This window comes from Kogia breviceps, chromosome 2 (genome assembly GCF_026419965.1).
Source record: "Kogia breviceps isolate mKogBre1 chromosome 2, mKogBre1 haplotype 1, whole genome shotgun sequence".
In the NCBI taxonomy this organism is placed as follows: domain Eukaryota; kingdom Metazoa; phylum Chordata; class Mammalia; order Artiodactyla; family Physeteridae; genus Kogia; species Kogia breviceps.
The window spans coordinates 188,105,051-188,122,495 of NC_081311.1; the positions used below are offsets into that span (position 1 = coordinate 188,105,051).

General features: G+C 44.0%; 1 protein-coding gene and 1 long non-coding RNA gene across 3 annotated transcripts in view; one reads left to right on the forward strand and one right to left on the reverse strand.

Annotated features, from left to right (window-relative positions):
* FAM124B (family with sequence similarity 124 member B) overlaps positions 1 to 8,074 on the reverse strand; it is a 33,522-nt gene extending 25,448 nt beyond the window's left edge. Inside the window, exon 1 of one of the 2 annotated variants that reach the window (XM_067026991.1) lies at positions 7,024 to 8,050. In XM_067026991.1, coding sequence (XP_066883092.1) covers positions 7,024 to 7,758 — 735 coding nt within the window. In that variant the 5' untranslated portion in view covers positions 7,759 to 8,050. Of the gene's footprint in view, positions 1 to 7,023 lie in introns of both variants that reach the window. The other variant, XM_059052072.2, reaches the window with a different exon arrangement.
* Positions 8,075 to 10,579: 2,505 nt separating this feature from the next.
* LOC136793719 (uncharacterized) lies at positions 10,580 to 14,325 on the forward strand. The gene is made up of 3 exons (XR_010839339.1): positions 10,580 to 10,631; positions 10,854 to 11,013; positions 12,342 to 14,325. It is a non-coding gene; the product is annotated as an uncharacterized lncRNA (long non-coding RNA).
* The last annotated feature ends 3,120 nt before the right edge of the window (positions 14,326 to 17,445 follow it).

The following is a 17,445-nucleotide window of genomic DNA, read 5'->3' on the forward strand; positions in this document are numbered from 1 at the left end:
AGGAGTGAGCCTAGAGGTCTGGAAAGAAGGTTGGAATAACCAGAGAAGGAGGCAGCAAAGGAAACATTTCGGGGGGCCTGATTATGAAGAGCCTTGAAATTTGGACACGTGAGTTTTAATTTTATTTGCTAACTTTGGCTATTGAGCTGACAAGGAACATAAATCCAGCCATCATTTAAAAATGTATTCAACAGTCCTGTGCAGGATAAAACAGATGCCTGGAGCCAGAGTGAAGAGTTAGAATGTTGTAATAACAATGCACATTTGAAGTTAGGTGGGTTGAAGGAAGGAAAGAGAAAAAAAGAAATGGCTCCAGAGGAAAACTTGAACAGTTTGGGGGGGCTGTCTGAATGTGGGTCTTCCAAAAAGAGAGGCTTTAAAAAATGACATATTTCAAAACCTGTGCAAATGGGAAGGTGACCAGAGCTGGAGAAATTGGGGGCCCGGCTGCAGAGGATGACTTTGGTTTTGTTTGGACTGAATTTGAGATGAGGAGGCGTTAGTTTAAATGGTCTTACAGGGAGTTGAAAAAGCCAAAAGCTCAAGAGATAGAGGAGATGAAAATACAGGAGTTAAGTTGAACAAAGAGGACAACTAAATGCCCAGGATGGCCTTTATTTCTTAATCTTAGGGAAACCTTAAACTTGGGACAGTGGTTCTCAACTGGGGGAAATTTCACCCCCCAGAGGGCATTTGATAATGTCTGGAGACACTTCCTGTTGTCACAGCTGCAGGGAAGTGGAGTCGGTTCTAGCATCTAATGGTAGCACTGAGGATGAACTAAATATCCTATAATGCATAAGACATCTCGCCCACGGCAAAGAATTATCTAGTCCAAAATGTCAATAGAGCCGAGGTTAAGAAAACCTGATTTAGGGGCAAAAAGAGTTGAAACTTTGAAAAAAATGTCCAAGTGATAGAGAGATAGGATAAATCCTTTAATTAGAAGATCCAAGTTATGGAAGCTCACAGAGGAGAAACTTTCAAGCAAGGAGTGGTCAGCATTTGCCGATACTGCTGACCCTGACCTCAGGCACTGGTGGCCTTTGAGAGAGCAACAACTCTTCTAGCATCTGTATGAGAGGTGAGGACACAGGGCAAACAGCAGCCCCCAAGATTGGCGAGACATACGAATGAATACGGGGAGTCATGGCTTCCCGGAAAAGAGGATCAAAAGTGGAAACCAGGGCTTCCCTGGTGGCGCAGTGGTTGCGAGTCCGCCTGCCGATGCAGGGGACACTGGTTCGTGCCCCGGTCCGGGAAGATCCCACATTCCGCGGAGTGGCTGGGCCCGTGAGCCATGGCCACTGAGCCTGCGCGTCCGGAGCCTGCGCTCCGCAACGGGAGAGGCCACAACAGTGAGAGGCTCGCCTAGCACAAAAAAAAAAAAAAAAAAAAAAAGTGAAAACCACTGCAGGAACCAGGACGGGGCGAGGAAAACCTGAACTGTAATTGGCAAATAGCTGGAGGCTTAGTGTGGACAACTCTGAAAGTTAAAAACTCCAGGGGACCCAGTCCCAGGGGAGCCCCCCCCCTAGTTTTGTGAGATTTACCTCTAGGAGCGGAACTAGACTCTCACAACAAATATCAGAGAAAAATCCCCTTGTGCTTCCGGAAAGAGAAGGAGAAAAGGAACCTTTGTTTTTATTGAAGTATAGTTGACTTACAATGTTGTGTTAGTTTCTGGTATATAGCACAGTGATTCAGATCTTTTTCAGATTCTTTTCCATTATAGTTTATAACAAGATAGTGAATAAGTTCCCTGTGCTATACAATATGTCCTTGTTGTTTATCTATTTTATATATAGTAGTTTGTATCTGCTAATCCTAACCCCCTAATTTATCCCTCTCCCCTCCTTTTCCCATTTGGTAACCGTAAGTTCTATGTCTGTGAGACTGTTTCTGTCTTGTAAGTAAGTTCATATGTATCATTTTTTTAGATTCCACATATAAAGTGATGTCATATGATATCTGTCTTTCTCTGACTTACTTCACTTAGTATGTTAATCTCTAGGTGAAAAGGGACCATTTTTAAATACTCCAGAGCACTCTGTTCTTAAAAGGCCTTCTCTCAGGGGAAACTAGTTAACCAGAGCCTAACATGCTGGCATATTATCAGAACCTAACTGACCTGGGTGAAGAGGAATACCCAACTCCAGCTTTCTCTAGCCTCCTATGTGAGAGAAAGGAAGTACTCAACTCCAGCCCACTCTAGCCATTCTCGCCCACCTAAGCAAGGAGGAAAAAAAAAAAAAAAAATTAAACACTTGTGAAATTCACAGTTCAAGGCATAGACTCACTAAGACGGAGACTTAATTATAGAATGCTTCCCCTCCCCCAACTCCTTACTACCACATTAATAAAGGCTTATTTACAGCAGTTCCTATACCTGCTACATCATGCCTGGCTATCGAGAAAAATTTACAAGGCATTACAAAAGGTAAAAAGCACAATGTGAAGAGACAGAGCAAGTACCAGAAGCAGACATGGCAGGGATGTTGGAATTATCAGACCTGTAATTTAAAACAACTCTGATTAATATGCTAAGGACCCGAATGGATAAAGTAAATGGCATGCAAGAACAGATGGCAATGTGAAAAGAGAGATGGAAATCCTAAAAGAAGAACCAAAAAGATTTAAAAAAAACAACAACATTGTAACAGAAATAAAGAATGCCTTTTATGGGCTTATTTGCAGACTAAACACAGCTGAGGAAAGAATCTCTGAGCTAGAGGACATATCAATAGAATCCTTGAAAAACAAAAGCAGAGAGAAAAAAAAGCCTGAAAAAAAAACCCAGAACAGACTATCTAAAGACTATGGGACAACTAAAAAAGGAGTAGTAGAAAAATAATGGGAGTACCAGAAGAAGAGAAAGAGAATGGAATAGAAGAAATGTTTGAAACAAATAATGATTAAGAATTTCCCCAAATTTATGTCAGGCACCAAACTGCAGATGCATCCACTAAGGACTGAAGACAGCAGAACGAAAACTGCCAAGTGGAGAATAGGGTAGCCCAAGGTATGCATTTAATAAACACTTGGTGGATGAATAAACGTTTGACATACCTGCTTATGTATTCAGACATTCACTCATTTACTGAGCATCTACTAGGTACCCCAATATCAATCTCATCAAAAATACACATACTAGGCGTTAAGAAGCATCAGACAGTGTGTGCTGACAGAAGGTTATGCGGGAAAAGACATGGAGAGACAGCTAGTAGCCTTCTTACACAGACAATAATCGCGCTACAGTTTCTACTTTACAAAGCACCTCCATGTATACTCTCCTTTTTGATCCTCATAATGCGAATTGTACATGTCAGTACCATTCAGTGGCTCTGTCAGTGACTGCTGATTACAGTCAGAATAAGGTAGAAGCTACTTGGCAAAGCTTTTGCTCATTCACACAAGAATGGATTTGCCTACCATGCATGTGCCAGATGCCAGGTACTGGGAGTATAAGAGTGGACTGAATATGTAAACAGCTCATGCAGCTCAATATTAAAGAAACAAACACCCCAATTCAAAAATGGGCAGAAGACCTAAATAGACATTGCTCCAAAGAAGACATACAGATGGCCAAGAAGCACATGAAAAGCTGCTCAACATCACTAATTATTAGACAAATGCAAATCAAAACTACAATGAGGTATCACCTCACACCAGTCAGAATGGCCATCATCAGAAAATCTAGAAACAATAAATGCTGGAGAGGGTGTGGAGAAAAAGGAACCCTCTTGCACTGTTGGTGGGAATGTAAATTGATAGAGCCACTATGGAGAACAGTATGGAGGTTCCTTAAAAAACTAAAAATAGAATTACCATATGACCCAGCAATCCCACTACTGGGCATATCCCCAGAGAAAACCATAATTCAAAAAGATATATGCAGCCCAATGTTCATTGCAGCACTATTTACAATAGCCAACTCACGGAAGCAACGTAAGTGCCCATCGACAGACGAATGGATAAAGAAGATGTGGCACATATATACAATGGAATATTACTCAGCCATAAAAAGGAACGAAATTGGGTCATTTGTTGAGACGTGGATGGATCTAGAGACTGTCATACAGAGTGAAGTAAGTCAGAAAGAGAAAAACAAATATCGTATGTTAACGCATATATGGTACAGATGAACCGGTTTGCAGGGCACAAGTTGAGACACAGATGTAGAGAACAAACATATGGACACCAAGGGGGGAAAGCCACAGGAGGGGGTGGTGGTGGTGGTGTGATGAATTGGGAGATTGGGATTGACGTGTATACACTGATGTGTATAAAATGGATGACTAATAAGAACTCACTGTATAAAAAAGTAAATAAAATAAAATTTAAAAATTAAAAAAAAAAACAAACAGTGGACCGGAAAAGGTCCCTGTCCTCGTGGTGCTTGCCTCCAGTGGCTGACCACGTGCCTGGTGATGTGGTCTCTGCTCACCTGCCCATCCTCCTCCCCCCAACACCCTCCTTTCTCCCCAGCCACATGGAACCACAGGCGCTTTTCTGAACATGCCTGCTAAGGAAATGCTATTCCGCACATTGTCACCCGCCATCTCCTCTGTTTGGAACACTTTCCTCCCTTCCCCATCTAGCTACCTCCTTCTGGGCCATCCAGCTCAGCCAGGCCCAGGCATCACCTCTCAGGAAAGCTTTGCCCATCACCCTCATTGGGTCTAGCATACCCCCCCCTTTCCCCCCGACCTCACACACATGTCCATCCTGGAAGGGTTACACAGGGGGAAGTTAACTTGTGATTAAAGCTCTCCCTTAAATAGATATTAGTTTCTTTCACTGGTGGACATTAGTCATTTTTGTCACCCAGCATTTGTCCCCTCACTGATCTTCCTTGGGGACCCATGTCCCCCACCTCCATGAGTGCCAAGAGAGTCTGAGTCCACAAAAAATCTCAGGATGCAGGGTAGTAGAGCCTTTGCCTCAGAACTAAGCTAATCCACCTAATCCCATTCCCCTGAATGCAATGATTGATTTAGGGAAGAGAATGGGATCCAAGTTGGTCCAATTGACGTGAAGTCCAGAAGTTTTGTTGGACCATTGTAGGGTGAGGAACTCAAAAGGATAGTCCTCAGAGCTGCTGGCAGCCAGCTGGTGACCACAAGGGCCTGTCTGAGGAAGTGGCAGAGCTGGAGTCAGCTCCTAAGCCTCAAAACTCAGGCTACTTACTCACAAAAGCCAGTTCATTTGCTCCCCCCCACCCCCACCCCCCGCCATCCTCTCTGCCCCCAAGGAAGTTTGGGCTGGGTTTTCTATCTGGAAAAATTCACCCCATTATAGGAGTGAAGTAGCTACAAGGTATTATCTTTTATAGTGTATTATAGCCAAGCCTTTGTATATGCTTTCTTCAGGGACTTTTCTATGACACCAGAAACAGAAGTTTCCAGAAGATAATCGCCCGTTTTGTTGGCAAAAGTCTAAACTCATTGACGTCTTTATCCAAAAAACTATTCTTCACTCCCCAAATTTGACTTAACTTTCCAAAGGAACTAAGTTGCATTAAGCCATGGTTCAGAAGTAAATATGTCAGTTAGCCTCTGAGACAGAAATGTGTCCCCTGCTGCGCACACATATTAAATGTTTGCTTGACAGTGAGGTAGGTTTAGATTCAGGAGATTAACTAAGGCTGAAGGAAAAACTTTAGATGCCTTGGAAATCAGTGAGTTTTGTAACAGGCAGCTAACAGAAACAGTGCCTGTCCACCTTATGTGAATGAGAAGGTAAATAATTTAGAGATCATTACACACACTATCAATATGACTCATATTTTATTAATAACTCAAAGCTGATGACAACAAAATTAATCAAAAGGAAAGATAATTCATCTCCTAGCCTGTTTTTACTTTATCCCTTTGGACTTAAAAGGGTTTCTGACCATTTCTCAAGGACAGAAATTTTGCTGTGAATATCACGTACACCTCCCCGCCTGCACACGCTTACACGCACACACACACACACAGCACTGGACTGCAGTGGTTAGCCGCCTGGCTTTGGAGCCAGGTAAACACTTCCTCTTGTGTCTTTGGGCAAGGAACTATTTCCTCTACCCCTTGATTTTCCCTTCTGCAAAACTTCCTTGTGAGAAGGACTAAATAAAACGATCAATGTGAGATACATACTCTAGGGCATAATATGAACAATAACAGCTAAAATTGCATTCTAGGCACTATCTTAAGCACTTTATAAATGTCAGGTCATTTAGCATAGGTAACAACCTGTACTCTAGGAAGATGCTAATATTACCCGCATTGTGCTAATGAAGAACCCAAGGCTCAAAAATCACACAGCTACTAAACAGCAAGGTTCAACTGCCACATAATCCTTCATAAGAAATGACACATGGTAGCTATCACGATTGTGTTTGCTTTCAATAAGATGCCTACAGAAGAAGGCTTTAATTTTAAGATTTTATTTTGAAGGGTTCTAACTATATAACTTTATTTGGGGTAGAATTTGACAGTGATGCAAGATGCTTAAAAATTAAGTCAGTAGGACGGCACACTTAATTAACATCCCCAATCATAATTACAGCTTCAGCTTCCTTAGGTCCAGATGGAAATAACTAATGATATTTCTGGACCCAAAGAGTGGGCAAAGTATTTGTGTATAGTTGTGGAGCATGATTAAAGGAAAATCTGAGAAGTAGGCTGTTGCCTGATTCTACTGCAAACTACTTGTGCAAGTTACCAGCTCACAGAATCTGTACTTCCTTATCTGCCCGATGAAGGGGTTTTATTAAATCAGTGCCTCTCAACCATGTTACAAGCTACATATTAGAATCATCCAAGGAGCTTTCAAAAAGATTACCCAAGCCAGTGTGCCCCCAAAGCTTCTAATCTAACTGACCTGGGGTGCAGCCATGGCGTGGGAATGTTTGAAAATGCCCCAGAGATTTTGGTGTGCAACTAAGGTTGAGAACCACGACATTATATATCACCTCTTGGATGTCAAATCACACAGTTACATGTGCATCGAAAGATCAGAGAGACCAAACAGAGGTACCTGAAGTAGAATCTTGTTGCCGTCATAGTCCTGTGTTTGCCACCGGGTAGGGCTGATGGGGACACACGGATGGGGTAGAAGAGGCACTAACTGGCCAATCTCTTGGACCTTGAACTGCAACACTGAAGCCTCTTTGGGGTCCACCGACACTCCAGGGGGCAGCTGCTTCAGGGAGAGCTGCAGGGCAAAGCTCTCAGTGGAGTAGAGCGCGAAGAAACAGAAGTTGCTCTTCTGCAAGGTGGCTTCCCTCTGCAGGATCATCTCATAGAGCCTGATGGCATCCTCGTAGTTATCAAAACTGCAGTAGAGCGTCACTCTGAGGATCTCGGTGCCACAGTGCACCTGCCTCACGCCCCAGACGGGCATCTGGTTGTCCAAACTATAGAATTCCTGATTGGCAAGAATATAGGGGCACGGTCTTCCCTGCGCGTTCTGGGTGGGGTAGCACTGCCACGGCCAATGCTGTAGGGAGTCAAGAACGCGAAATAGCCGCTCCTCTCCGAGGCTCTCATGCAGGAAGAGCAGAACAGACATCCCCGGGAAGCAGGACCGCTTGGAGTGGCATTTGTCATAGTGTTTCACTGGACTGACCCGCTCAGACACCAGAAAGACGCGGACCTCTGGGCAAACGCAGTCCAGGAGCTGGTCCAGGGTTTGCTGCAGAAGCGAGCCATGCCCAGAGTGGGCCAGGAGGTGGACAGTCATGGCCAGAGGCTCCCGTGTCTCGTCCATCATGGATGCCGAGAGTGACAAAGGATGCAAGCGAGCAGGGCCCACTGGTCCAGCTTCTGAAATGAATGGGGGGGTTCCCACGCGCAGCCTTCAGCCCACCAGGAAGCCTTCAGGACCTCAGAGCCAAGCTCTTACCCTGTGCTGCTGGTCGCCGCTGGCCGCACTGTGAGAGAATCTCTGCAAAACAGGCACAGCAGCTTCCAGGACACACCACAGCGGCAGGGTCGATGTCACCCAGCCGGTGCATAATGTAATCGCGTGTGTGGGGCTGCGATGGGCGCTCCCAGGGTTTCTGTTTGACCTAAAAACCTATAATCCTGAGAAACACCCGAGTGGGTGGTTCTTACAGACACTCAGTAAAGGAAATGACCAGGCAAAAAGGAACATGAGTTGGCTCTGTGAGGCTGATAGCAATCTGTTTAGTTGAAAAGACATCCATTTCATGGACCCACAATGGGCTCTGATTTCCTCCTTACCGCCCTCCCTGTTTATAGTAAGCCACCTGAATACAATGACTGCTTTAAAACAATTCTCAAAACTTGTCTCTTTGCCAGGAATTTTTCCCCTTTGTCTTTTTATTTTACTTTTGAACAATTGATGCCAGGGCATTGAAGAGAAGTTACTTTATCTAAATAATTTTGACTGTTCACTGAAAATGATTCGCTCTGCTGCAAAGTCTGAGTGTACTCAAAAGACATTGATTCGTGCCAATTCTTTAGAAAGAGTGAGAGCTTTTCAACGTCAATAATAATCATTATTCATGTCTTTTGAAGATTTACTACGTGTCCATCATAAACTGTTCCAGAGCTTTACATAAACTGGTTTAATTCTCCAGCAAATCTATGAAGAGACTATTATCCCCAAATTACTGAGGAAGAAACTGAGGCACAGAAAAGCTAAGTAACTTGCCCAAGATCTCGCAGTGAAAAAGTGACCGAGGGAAGACTTGAACCCAGGAACTGAGTGGTATCCCTGTGAACCATAGAGGAGGTGCCTCTCTGGGACCTGGATGTCCCAGACCGGATTTTTCTTCCTAAGTATAAGGAAAGGATGCCCAAGCAGATTCTTGTTGAGGACACACATTTCCCAGAGATTGTGTGTGCTGTTGAATCTTAAACTGAATAATCTTCAGTAAGAATATCCAAGCTCTAAACATAACACCGTAATGTGTTCTAAATACCCATTTAAAAATCATTTGCTACTCTGATAGCTGTGTTTCTGAAAATGTGGACAAGCACACTTTTCTAAACATAATTTATAACATAAGCAATTTATTAATGCCTGTAGTGGAACATGGTGTGACTTGATGTTTTACAAATTAAAAGGCACTTTTGTGATGAAAAATATAGTTTACTCTAACTTTATTTTATATATGTTGATTGCTTGAGTAGTAAAAGAACCAAATTTAACATCAAATATTGTTAGCCGTGGAAGGGAATCATTTCTATTCAGATTTCCTTTTTAAATCTAACCTACACTTCTAATCATTTGCATTTCATAAGTCTTATACCTTTGCATTGGAAAAATCTATAAATATAGTTTATTACAGATAATTTGTTTTTTAATTACCACCAGTGATTCAGTAATTAAATTCATTTTGCTTCAACTTTCCCAGCATCATTCAAGTTTGTTTTTTTTTTAAAGGCTTTCTAGTTCTGAAGCTTTTTTTAAAAAATTGATTTAGGTTACACACTGGCGTTTGAAAAGCAATAACTTTCTCATCCCCCAGTATGACTCCCCTCACCTCTCCCCTGTCCATCCACACGCGGAGCTGACTCAGGCATTTGAGACTTTAGATACAGTTTTTGAAAACAGTCTTTGAAATTCTGGAACTAGCTCTAAAGATTCGAGGAGAAAAATTATACCCCTGAGACAAACATATTAACTTGCAAGACTGTGTAGAAGGCAAGTGTTTATGCCCTTATATAGAAAAGCTTTTGCTCCTTTTGATGTTGTTGTAATCTTCCATCCAGTGGGAAAACATTCTTTTTCCTTGTGAGGCTGTCAATTCTGTGAGGACTGAAAAGATTTCATTAATCTGATGGCTGCCTAAGTGCCAAGACACCGGCGCATGGGACAGGGGGGCACCACCACATCCCTTTCTGACTGACTGCCTCTGCAGTTATTTCTCCGAGAACCTGAAATATTGACCTCCCAACCTTACCTCCCGTGATGGCCTCCATGCCTCACAGACCCCTCCACCCACGGCAACGGCCAGATCCTCAGCTGGGCTCCACTGCGCTCTTCATTTTTGCATTTCAACTGCCTCTGTTGAAAGCACACATGCATATATTAGGGGAAGTCATCAGCTTTGCCGCCCAGTACCTGGACACTCGATTCTCTACCTTTTTTCCCCCTGAAACTTGGCAAAAGATGCCCAGGTATCTGTCAGTCTCCAGCTCCTGGACAACCCCCAACTGGTCAACTCCTCGCAGCAAAGTGGAGAAGGTGGTGACAGGAAGCACCGGGAAACCTAAGAAATCAGCTAGTCAGGAGGATTTGTTGGAACCTGTGGACATCCTTCAGGATTTTTCCCTGCGGCAAATCTCAGAAATGTACGGGGATACATTCAAACCCTGAGATCCTGCCCACACCCCAAGAAAACTTTGAGAAAGAGTTTCTTGCCCTCTTTATAAAATGTGTTTATTTATCCCACATGCTGAGAGCCAGCCACTGTGCCCAGAGCAGAGGAGGATAATCACCAAGTCTCCCTTTGGAAGAACACCTTCAATTATGTCATCAAGTATCAAGGTCACTGCAGGATGCCATGGCAACCCCTAGGAGGAGCCACCAACCTAGATGAGAGGGCCAAGGAAGCCCAAGGAAAGGAGATGCTATTTGAAGTTCTGGAAGGTGAGGAGAAAGGAGTCGGGCAGGTAAGGAGACTGGATGTGGGGGAAAAGGAGGGATTCCAGGGCCAGGAAGCTGATGGGGACAAAGTACTCCCCTTGTCCCCATCAGGACAAGAGTGAGGGCCCTGTGACCCGCAGGCTGAACTCAAGGTGGCTGTGGGGAGGGAACAAAGAAGGGGGTAAAAAGCCGGAAAGGCAGCCAGGCTTCTCAGGTCATCGTAAAGGCTTTGGATTTTCTTCCACCAGGAACAGAACCACAAAAGAGTTGGCTTGAAAAAGGACCCAGTGATGGGTCCAAGGAGCCTCCCAGCATGGTGCTTACAGGTGAGGCTGTCAGCCATCAACTAGGAAACGCTGCAGAAAGGAAGCAGCCGGGAGTGAGGCTGAGGAATGCGGTTTGGACACGGTGAGTGTCAATGCCTGCAGGTCATCCAAGTCGAGATGGCAGGCAGCCATTTAAAATGGAACTTAGAGCAGAGCCACAGACCAGAGAATATGGGCGGGGAACCACTGGTCTTTGGGTAACCGTGGGAATTCATATGATGGTCCTGACGGAGAATACACAACGGGGATGGGAAAGGAGAGGAGAGGATGGGACTCTGGAGTACCCAGATTAAGGGACATGCAGCATGTACGTGGCATGCGGAGAGAATTGAAGAGTGGGCGTGTCATCCTAACCCAGTGGGGGTGTTTGTGTCTTGGGTTACGAGGATTTCTGCCTTGGCTGGGCAGCCCACGATACTCAGTGTCAAAGAATAGCATTTGTGACTCACTCGACCTTCTCAATGGGGGAAACTCCAAAGAAGCACCAAGCAGAACTCAGAGCCATTCGATCCTGTTTTCCTCGTTCCCAGAACAACCTTCATTCTGATCCTGTGTCTGACACTCGTTGCTAACCAGGAGCCAGACATTCAGAACTTGGGCAGGAGCTGGAGAAAAGGTGCCAGGAAGGGATCACGTCTTGCTTACTTTTAAACCTCCGATAGCAGCCTACAACCCCAGACCTGCACAGCAGGCTCAAGATGGGTCTGCGGCGAAGAAGGGGTCTTGGCATTTCCTAAAGGATAAGCATTGCCGGGCGGCAAAGGGACTTTCCCAGCGTCACAGAGCTGGTTAGTGGCAGAGCCTGCGTTTCTGGTTTTTAAACCATGCTTCCCCACCACTCTTAAGAGAAGCTGTACACAGCAGCTGCATCTATTCAGGCCAGAGCCATTCAAGTTCAGGACATGTGCCAGCATATAAAAAGGAAAAAGAGAGAAATGAGGGGTGGGCATTATACACATTGTTTGTGTCCCCTGCCCTATAGGCACATCTGGTTAACGTGTTTCCCCATCCTCAGCATTCCCACTCCGATGCCATTTATATACTCAGCTTTCACCATCTGGCCAGCGCTTCTTCCAACACACACACACACACACACACACACACACACACACACACACACACACACACACACACACACACACGCCCCTACCCTGGGGTCATAACTTCTGGCTTCTCAAGGGAGTTCTGGCAGAAACAGCAGCAGGCAGACAATGGAGACCTATGACGCCTGCCCCCTCTGGCTCCTCTAGGGCAGAGGTGGCAGGAAGTGGCCACAGAAGCTCCCTCTCCAGGCTGTAGTGGCTCTTAGCTGAAAGCTTCTCTCCTAGTTCCCCAGAGGACAGCCCCTGCCCAACCCCAAACAATGCTATCAGCTTCCTATTAAATTGCCATCTGTTTCCCTTTTCCCAGGACAATGCAGCCCAGCAGCACAGCCTGTGAGCTGATACTCTGCAGTTTTCACAGGTGCAACAAAGAAGGCGTGTTTCCTCCTCCATCTTTGCGGTGGTCTTCCTTTCTGACACTGTTTCCAATGCTCTGACCAGCTATAGTTCTCAGCTGAACCACTCAGTAGCTGTTGTCTGTCGACTGAACTAAAATCGCACAATGTAAAAGTCGTGAGTAAGGTTTTATTCGGGACCTTACTGAGGACTATTGCCCAGGAGACAGACTCTCAGGTAGCTCTGAGGAACTACACTGAGGAGGTAAGGCAGGAGCCAGGATGCGGATGAACCTTTTTGCTGGGAAAAGCATGTAGTCAAGCATACAATGGTTACTGCTAAGTCACAAAGAACAGACATCTCCAGTTGCTGTTTTTAGTGCTTTTCTATGTATGGAAAGATGCAAGAATCTAGGGTCATTGAAATTTTTCCTTAGATAGACATCTTAACTATCTAGGGGCCAGTATATCCAAAGCACAGAATGCATCCTGTTTTCCTCCATCCTGATTCCCCTCAGGGTGCAACGACTGAAGTGGCTAAGGGCTTGATCCTTGTAGAACTGGAATAGTGGGCAACATTTTCTTCTTGGCACTGTGTCAGAAGGCAGAGAAGTAGAATGGAACAAGCTGTGAACTAGAGACGTGAGCCACTCCACCTGGCTCTGCTGCCCACCCAGCGAGGACCTGACGTTCCTAATACCTCAGGTTTGGTTTCATCATCCACTGAAGATAAAACATAGCAATGGTAATAATTGACCTGACTCTCTCCACAGAGTGGATCAGCTGAACTTAAAATACCCCAGAGGGTCTTCCAAGCTCTTCCAAGTGCTGTGCTAGTAGAATCATCTCAACATGAAATATTTTATATTTAATATTGTTTTAACTCCCCAACTAATATCCAGCAGATGGGTATTACTGGATATTGCAAATGGATATCTAGCAAAAGGAATGGATAAATAAATCAGTGTACGTTATTTTCATGGAATACTACGCAGCTTTAAAAAATAATGAAAGAACTTGGGAGAAGTAGATTGGTGCCATCTAGTAAGGCTGAAGATCTACATACCCTACACTTCAGCATTTCCCCTCCCAGGTATAACCTCTGGAGAAATTCTCTCACATATGCACAAAAGCAGGCAAATTCAAGAATGTTTTATAGCTGCATTGATTGAAATACTAAAAAAAGTAGTGGGGGAGAAGGAACCAACTAAATGCACACTAATAGAAGAATAGATAACTATTTATATCACATTCTTGCAGTAGAATATGCTACATCAAGGGAAGTGAATGAAACTGAACTACACACTTTAGTTTGAATGAATCTCACAAACATAAATTTGAGTGAAAAAAGTAAGTTGCAGAAAACACATACAGAATTATACCATTAATATAAAATTTGGAAATATGCAAAGACTCTCCAATGGTTATAGGTATAAACCTAGTTAGGCGAAGAATAAAGAAATGCATGGGAATGAGAAACACCAGGTTCAAGATAGCAAGGTGGGGGGATCTGTTCAATGTATTGATAATCTTTATCTTTCAAGCTGTCCAGTGGGTACAGGTGTGCTCGTTGTATTGTTCTAGACCTTTCTGAAGTATTTCATAATCATTTTAATGAGGGAGCTCTATTATGTACCAACCTAGAAAGATAGCTCCAGCATCATATAAAACAAAGCAAAAGCATATGTAGCATAAGATTCTATTTTCCTATAAGAACTATATATATGCATATGTGTATATGTGTATGATTGGTAAACACAGGAAAAACGTCTAGAAGGATATAAACCAAGTTTGTCTAAGAGTGTCCATAGAGGACACTTCTGGGAGATGGGATTATAAAGTAAAGGAGCATTTCTTTCCTTACTTCATTTCTTCATGCATTTCTATACTACTCATATTTATTACAAATACCATGTATTATTTTTGGAATGAAATAATAAATAATACATGAACTACAGCCTTCTAATCCATTCTGTCAACAAATGTTTACCAAGCACCTATCATGTAATTCAGGGCTAGATGCTGGGGATACCAAAGATTAACAAAAATTAATACTGCCCTGGATCTCATAGAGCTTATATTCTGGTGGAGAGACAGACATTGATCAAATAGTCACTCAGTGAGATGTAAAATTGTACCTCAAATAAGTGGTGTAGAATATTTGCTCTGTTTGGGGAGCTCAAACAGGCCATCTCAGCAGAAGGAAGCTGCGATCTTGAAAAGGAGCAGACATTACCTGGGAGAAGTGGGAACGACATTCCAAGACAAGGACCAGCACGTGCAAAGACCCTGTGGTAGGCAGGAGCATGGTGGCACGAAGGACTGGCTCACGTAGCTGGTGGTGCCATGTGCTAAGATACGAAATTCTGCAGGAAGAGCAGGTTTTGCTGGGTGTGGCTGGGAAGTTTTGATTATGAGTTCCAGAAAAATGTCATATGATTCAAAACGTTCCTAGCAACCCAGGAAAGAAGAAAGTCCAGACAGTCATTGGACAAATAATAATAACTCTAATACTTATTGAACACTTACTGTGTGCCAGGCACTGTTCTAAACATTGGATCTATTAACTAGTTTAATCCTCACAACAACCTTATGAGGTAGGTTCTATGATTATGCCCATTTTACAGATGAGAAAACTGAGAAACAATGAAAAACACAAGAGCATAGATGTTTTAATCATACAGTATCTGAATATGTAAAGCCAAAACAACCTTTAATTATTTGGTGTCTTCATTTTCTGTTACAATAGTAATAATTTTCCAGAAAATTTGGGGTTCACTGAACTAGGGAAAATAGCTGTGTGCTCTTGGAGGGCTGAGATCACATCTATACAACCTTCCATTGTGTCACTGTCACAAAGCCTGACACCTGTGAGCACTTCATAAATGTTTGCTGCAGAAAGCTGTTAGCTGAATATATGTGACAAATTTTCCACTTGATACATGCACATTTCTATTCCCCAAATGGAAAAATGCTAGCTATTTGTCAACAATTCGGTTCGAGGTAAACTATAATTAATAAGCAATGGCAATCGTTCTCATTAGAAGCTTAAGAAACAACCCACAAGAAACAAAACAAAGTAAAACAACAACAAAACCCTGCCAGTCTTTGCAAAAGGAAACATAAATATTATAAACTCTCACCTGCACTTTAGACAAGTACCTTTCCAACACAAGGACTTACATTCATGAAGTGACACATCTGTAAATTAGTAAGGACGACGCCAGCTGACTTTGAACCATAAACAGCTTTTAAACATTTTCCTAACATATAATGTGCACCTTTAAAAATAAGCTAGAAAGGGGCATATAACACCATGCCTCAAATTCTGCCACAGATGAGGCTCCATCAGAAAGTCTGGCCTTAATTACCACATAGATTACAAATAGAGATGGATATTCTCAGGGCAAGGAACATCGCTTCCCATGCCAACCTTTAAACCATGAAAGCTCGCTCAGCACAAAGCCGACACGTCGATCAGACCGAAACCAACATGCCCGGGCTGGTCGCTGGGCCCTGCAGAGCCTGGGGCTTTGCTGTGCCCTGTCACCTGTTCTTCCACCCCCAATGGGCCTCAATCCCCACTTTATATTTATATCCCAGCTGCCGCCAAAGGCCACGGCTGTGCTCACCAGACGGCAAAAATAGAAGAGATGGGGAAATAGCTATACACATTAATAACCAATCGGTTTTTAAACCACGAAGCAGGAATTTGGGTCTATGCAAGTTCATAAAAGAACTTTTGTAAGACACAAATTGAAGTTGTGGTTTCTATGGCTGCCTGATACAAATAGCTTGTGGCTGGATTTTTCTCCCAATACGAATCATTCGGAAAAGGTTTCTAAATGTGTCTGTGGTATCTATTCTGTAGCATAACACATGAGAAAAATGAGAACAGCTCTTGAATTACACACAACCTACGTATAAACAAGAATATTGCTCAAATACACAACTTAAAAAGTTGAGTTGCAACACGGGGAAGAGAGCTGGTCCGAAGCTGGGGAAGACCTGGGCTGGAATCCTTGCTCCCTTGTGCGCAAAATTGTTTCTTTGTTGATTCCCCAAACAGGCCGGCTCTCTCCTTGGTCGCTGTGGGGATTAGAGAGAAAATGAGCCTTCACGTGCCTGGCACAAGGTCGATGCCGAATAATGCATTTTTTTTTTTTTAGCTCAGACACTGTGTACGCTGCATTATCAGTTGGTACTATTCAGTCCCAGCATATTTGCTAGCTCCATATTTTTTTTAATGCAACCAATTCTAGGCAACCCCATGATAACACACATTTTTTTTTTTTTTTTTTTTTTTTTTTTTTGTGGTATGCGGGCCTCACTGTTGTGGCCTCTCCCGTTGTGGAGCACAGGCTCCGGACGCTCAGGCCCAGCGGCCATGGCTCACGGGCCCAGCCGCTCCGCGGCATGCGGGACCTTCCCAGACCGGGGCACGAACCCGTGTCCCCTGCATCGGCAGGCGGATTCTCAACCACTGCGCCACCAGGGAAGCCCGATAACACACATTTTAACATAAATATATTTGGGTTCACTGCTCTTAATTAAAAAGATGAGTAGTTTCAGGCTTTCCTGGTGGCGCAGCGGTTGAGAGTCCGCCTGCCGATGCAGGGGATGTGGGTTCGTGCCCCGGTCCGGGAAGATCCCACGTGCCGCGGAGCGACTGGGCCCGTGAGCCGTGGCCGCTGAGCCTGCGCGTCCGGAGCCTGTACCCCGCAACGGGGGAGGCCACGACAGTGAGAGGCCCGCGTACCGCAAAAAAAAAAAAAAAAAAGATGAGTAGTTTCCATATGTGGGAAACCTACAGCGTGTAAAACTAGACAAGAAATTACCTGTGTAGTAATAAACAGGTCATACCTGACCTTCAAAGTCATACCTGAAAGTAAGAACGGGACCTCTTGACTCATGGCTCCCAAACCATTACAGAGGCTCCCAACACACCCAGAGGCAAGTGCCTGTTGGAAGAGGTTATTTATGGGAGGAAGGGAGAGATGAAATGGGAAAATTAAAGTTACTATTCACATGGTGAGGTCATCGAGCTCAACAGCTAGATGGGAGCTTAGAAGTCTA